Below are 5,295 nucleotides of genomic sequence, written 5' to 3'. Positions count from 1 at the left end.
TAAGAGACATTGAAGGAAGGGAAACTATGAATGCAGATGCCACCCCTCCTTCACAGCAGCCCTTCCTCCTTCCAGGCCTCCCCCCCACCCCACCATGCCTCCTAGCTCTCCTCCTCTTCTTACTCTCATCAAATATTTTACATTCTAACCATGCCATTTTTAGGAAGCTGAAAGTTTGCTCTAGAAATTAAATGAATGAATAGGAGCTTTCACCTGATTATCACAACCCTGTTCTTTAGGAATTGGATTTAAAAATCTCCAAGATGGAACGTATTTGCCAGGAGTGATCGCCAACCCAAACGCATCTCTTCATGTGACCCCAACTGCTTTATGCTCAGAGAGAGGAGTCAGGGAAAATAAATGTGAAAATGGTGCCTAAGCAAGTGACTGGCATCCTGCAGCCTCTTAAGTAGCCAGTTCCTTGTTTATATAGCAAGACATTTATAACATTTTTTCTACAAAGTTCCGTTAGCAAGTTTGTTTTCTTGTCTAAATTAACAGGAGATCTGTATCAGGTCAATTTATTTTATTGACTTTTAACATGAAGGAATCAGCTGTGATATTATATAATTGCCCTGTTTGGATGATCACATCAAACTGGTAACAGTTGCTGACAGATGAACCCAGGATTAGGGATTAGGGGTGGGAGGTGAGGATAGGGGGTGCAGCTAGGAGCAGACGTGGGCTTGGTCAAGTCACTTCCGTTTCCCAGAGCCTGTTTGTTTTCTGCAAAATGAGGTGATTAAATAAAGGACTTCTGGGACTTGTCCACTTCTCCCAGTCTACATTACCTTTGCTCTTACAGAACTCACATTTTAGTGGTAGATATAGGCAAGAAAACAGACAATTATAATATAAATGCTAAAACAGGGAAAACATTTAATGTTATGAAAGTAAAGAAGAAACATAAGTAATCAGGTTTTAGAGAATCAGAGGTCATATGATATAAAATCCCCATGAATAAGATTTCAATTTTTAAAAAGTTCTCCCTCTTAAAACAGTTTAATACTTTTGGACTAGGAGTCAAATGCTATTGTTATAAGATATGGAAAGAAGATTTAATTTAATGCAATGATGATCTATTATGAGTCCTGGAGTAACACCCTTGGAGTTTATTTTAATAGTCCATGGAATGATATAATACGGTATAATCTGAAACTGCCTCCTGGGAACATGTTAAAAGCGAATAGTATCATTGTTTGGAATATTGTATGTAATACTATAACTCACTTAATTCTCGTTTTCATTTGTTTTATTTGTTGCCTTGTTTTAGTCATCTAAGGAATATTTTATCTTTCTCATAACATATAGAATCCTAATAAGTTTTAACTGAAATGTTATTTCTCTTTTGTGTAAGTGATCAATACATATACTTCTCTTCTTGAGAGCTAAGTAATTCATATATTGATTTAATATTTCTGTGGGATTTTTTTCCTAGCCACAGTCAGAGTGGAAGTGGAGGTAAGCCAATGCTTTTTAAATTACTTTTTACTGAAATATAATATTTATGCATATTTATGGAAGTGTGCTGTAATATTTTTTTATATGCATAGAATACATAATGATCAAGCCAGTGTATTTAGTATATTCATCACCATGAACATGTATCATTTCTATGTGTTGAGAAGATTTCAAGTCCTCACTTCTGGCTATTTTTAAATGTGTGATCCGTTATTGTTAACTGTGGTCACCCTACTCTGCTGTTGAGAATTGAAATTATTCCCTCCTACTGTACGTTTGTGCCCATTAACCAAGTTCCCTTCTTCTCCTTCTCTCCCACCCCCCGTGCACCCTTCCCAGCTTCTGGTATCTATCATTCTGCTCTCCTCCTTCATGAGATCAACTTTTTCAGCTCCCACTTGTGAGTATGTACAATATTTGTGTCTCCACGTCTGGCTTAGTTCATTTAACATACGGACCTCCCATTCCATCTATGTTATTGCAAATGGAATGATTTCATTCTTTTTCTTGACCAAACAGTATTACATTGTGTAAATATACCACACTTTTTAATCAATTCACCTGTTAATGGTCACTTGAGTTAATTCCATATCTTTACTGTTGTGACTAGTGGTGCAATAAACACAGAGCTGAAGATATCTTTTTTTTTTTTTGAGACAGAGTCTCACTATGTTGCCCTCGGTAGAGTACGGTGGCATCACAGCTCACAGCAACCTCAAACTCTTGAGCTTAAGTGATTCTCTTGCCTCAGCCTCCCAAGTAGCTGGGACTACAGGCACCCACCACAATACCTGGCTTTTGTTGTTGTTGTTGCTGTAGTTGTCATTGCTGTTTGGCAGGCCCTGGCTGGGTTCAAATCTGCCAGCCCCAGTGCATGTGGCCAGCGCCCTAGCTGCTGAGCTATAGGCACCAAGCCCATGTATGCTTTTAATATACTGTTTTCCTTTCCTTTGGATAAATACCCCCATTAGTGGGATTGCTGAATTGTGTGATGATTCTATTTTTTGGTTGTTTTTTTCATAACTCTCCATACTGTTTTCCATAATGGCTGTGCCAATTTACACTCCCACCAACAGTGTCTGAGAGTTCCATTTTCTCTGCATCCTTACCAGCATCTATTATTTTTTGTCTTTTGATAGTAGCCATTCTAACTGGGTGGGTTGGTATCCCCTCCTGCTCATCATGGGTTTAATACGCATAGTGATGTTGACCATTTTTTCATCTACCTGTTGGCCATGTCCATGTCTTCATTTGAGAAATGTCTATTCAGATCCTTTGTCCACTTTTAAATTTTTGTCTTTTTTTTTTTTTTTGCTGTGGAGTTCCTGGTATTGTCTGGATATTAGTCCTTTCTTAAATAAGTAGTTTGCAAATATTTTCTCCCATTCAGGAGGTTGTCTTTTCACTCTGTTGGTTGTTCCTTTTGCTGTACAGAAGCTTTTTAGTTAACATTCTCCATTTGTCTGTGCTTTTATGCCTCAGACATAAAATCTTTGCCTAAACCAATGTCCTAAAAGTATTTCCTCTATGTATTTTTCTAATACTTTCAATAGTTTCAGGTCTGACATTTAAGTCTTTAATCTATCTTAAGTTGGTTTTTGTCTATGGTAAGACATAGGGATCTAGTTGTATTCCTCTACATATAAATATCTAGTTTTCCCAGCACCATTTATTGAAGATAATGTCCTTTTCCCAAACTATGTTACTGGTGCCTTGTCAAAAATGAGTTTGCTGTAAAACTGTGGGTTTACTTCTGGGTTCACTATTCTGTTCCATTGGCCTATGTGTCTGTTCTTATACCAATATCACACTGTTTTGCTTACTGTATGTTTATAAAATATTTTGAAGTCAAGTAGTGTGACACCTCCAGCTTTTTTTTTTTTTGCTCAGGATTGCTTTACCAATTTGGGCTCCTTTCTTGGTTCCACATTAATTTCAGGATTTTTTTTATTTCTGTGAAAAACACTTATATTTTTATAGGTACTGCATTAAATCTATAAACTGCTTTGAGTAGTATGGTCATTTTAACAATACTAATTCTTCTAATTCATGAACATAGGAAGCGCCACACTTTCTTTTTTTTTATTATTAAATCATCGCTGTGTACTTTAATGCAATCATGGGGTACAATGTGCTGGTTTTATATACAATTGAAATATTTTCATCAAACTAGTTAACATAGTCTTCATGGCGTTTTCTTAGTTATTGTGTTAAGACATTTATATTCTATATTTAGTAAGTTTCACATGTACCCTTGTAAGATGCACCGTAGGTGTGGTCCCACCAATTACCCTCCCTCCACTCCATTACCCTCCCTCCACTCATCCTTTCACCTCCCCTCCCCTGCCTTTCCCCTTTCCCCATATTCTTGGGCTATATAGTTTCATAGTAGGGCTGAGTACATTGGATACTTTTTTTTTGTATTCTTGAGAAACTTTGCTAAGAAGACTATGTTCCAGCTCCATCCATGTAAACATGAGGAAGGTAAAGTCTCCATCTTTCTTTAAGGCTGCATGATACTCCATGGTGTTCATATACCACAATTTATTGATCCATTTATGGATCAATGGGCACTTGGGCTTCTTCCATGACTTATCAATTATGAATTGGGCTGCAATAAACATTCTGGTACAAATATCTTTGTTATAATGTGATTTTTGGTCTTTTGGATATATAGCTAGTAGAGGAATTGTAGGATTGAATGGCAGGTCTATTTTCAGTTCTCTAAGTGATCTCCAAACATCTTTCCAAAAGGAACATATTAATTTGCATTCCCACCAGCTATGTAGAAGTGTTCCCTTTTCTCCACATCCATGTCAGCATCTCTTAGGGTAGGGCAGGAAGCCCCACACTTTCATCAGCAGCTTCTAATTAAGTCTTCAATATTTTTGTGTATTTCAATGACAGATAGTTTACAAGATAATAAATAAAATCTTAATATGATCTGAAAAACACTAGCCTGGGAGCTAGTGACGTCGACTCTAGACTGGGGCACCAAGAGATTCTGAGCAAATCCCTTCTTTCCTCCAAGTTTGTGATGTATCATTGGATGGCCCCACTCCAATGTGCTCAGTGAAGTCTTGATTTACACCAATCGAGCACAATTATTAATAATAACAGCACCCCCTTTCACCTTCAGAAGTATCCTTGTTTGGACAACAACTTATATGTTTCTTTAAGTATGATTCCTAAAGACCCCTATATTTCTCAGCAACAAAATAAGGGATTTGAACTAAAACCTTGGTGCTAACATTCTCATACTAAAAGTCAAAATACAAATTCATTGTACTTACTTTTACACATAAAAAGTACTCATTAAACACTCATTAAGTAAATATTTGTCAAACAGCAAGGTTCTTGAGGAATCTGTGGCAACAAATGAAATAGGAGTTTAACTTTAAAAAATACGCATTAAAAAGGTTACCATTCATTTCTTTCCTTGTTTTAACCATCATCAAAGTTTACAAATTTACCTTTCATTCCATTTCATTTATATTTTGATCAGTATCTTTTTCTGAATGTCTCCTCACTGTTAATTAGATTTTTTTATCACCTCCTCACTTCTCTCTTTACACAACAAATATTTAACTCTATCCCATATTCAATTTTACTTTTTCTTGTGTTTATTCTCCCCCATTCCTTTCAACTCAGAAAAGCACAGTACCTCTAATAACCTCTAATTTTCTATGGTCATTTCAGCCTTAAAAATTCCTCACAAAATGACCAGGAGAGCAATAATTCTATGAAAGTATATGAATAATAATTATATGAAAGAGGTTTTTTGCTTAAATGGTCAATATGAAAGAAAGACAGTTTATGCAATTAAACAAGGAA

At 36.1% G+C, this 5,295-nt stretch overlaps 1 protein-coding gene across 1 annotated transcript in view; it reads left to right on the top strand.

The window, feature by feature from the left end:
* FYB1 (FYN binding protein 1) overlaps positions 1–5,295 on the top strand; it is a 143,068-nt gene that overhangs the window by 120,182 nt on the left and 17,591 nt on the right. Inside the window, exons 10-11 of the mRNA XM_023515014.1 lie at positions 1,439–1,461; positions 3,723–3,729. Of these exons, the coding sequence (XP_023370782.1) occupies positions 1,439–1,461; positions 3,723–3,729 (30 nt within the window). The remainder of the gene's footprint in view (positions 1–1,438; positions 1,462–3,722; positions 3,730–5,295) is intronic.

The sequence above is a fragment of the Otolemur garnettii genome, unplaced genomic scaffold (genome assembly GCF_000181295.1).
Source record: "Otolemur garnettii isolate 467f Iridium unplaced genomic scaffold, OtoGar3 scaffold00063, whole genome shotgun sequence".
Taxonomy (NCBI): domain Eukaryota; kingdom Metazoa; phylum Chordata; class Mammalia; order Primates; family Galagidae; genus Otolemur; species Otolemur garnettii.
The sequence above is the reverse complement of the archived record's forward strand: the minus strand, read 5'-3'. Positions and strand labels throughout refer to the sequence as shown.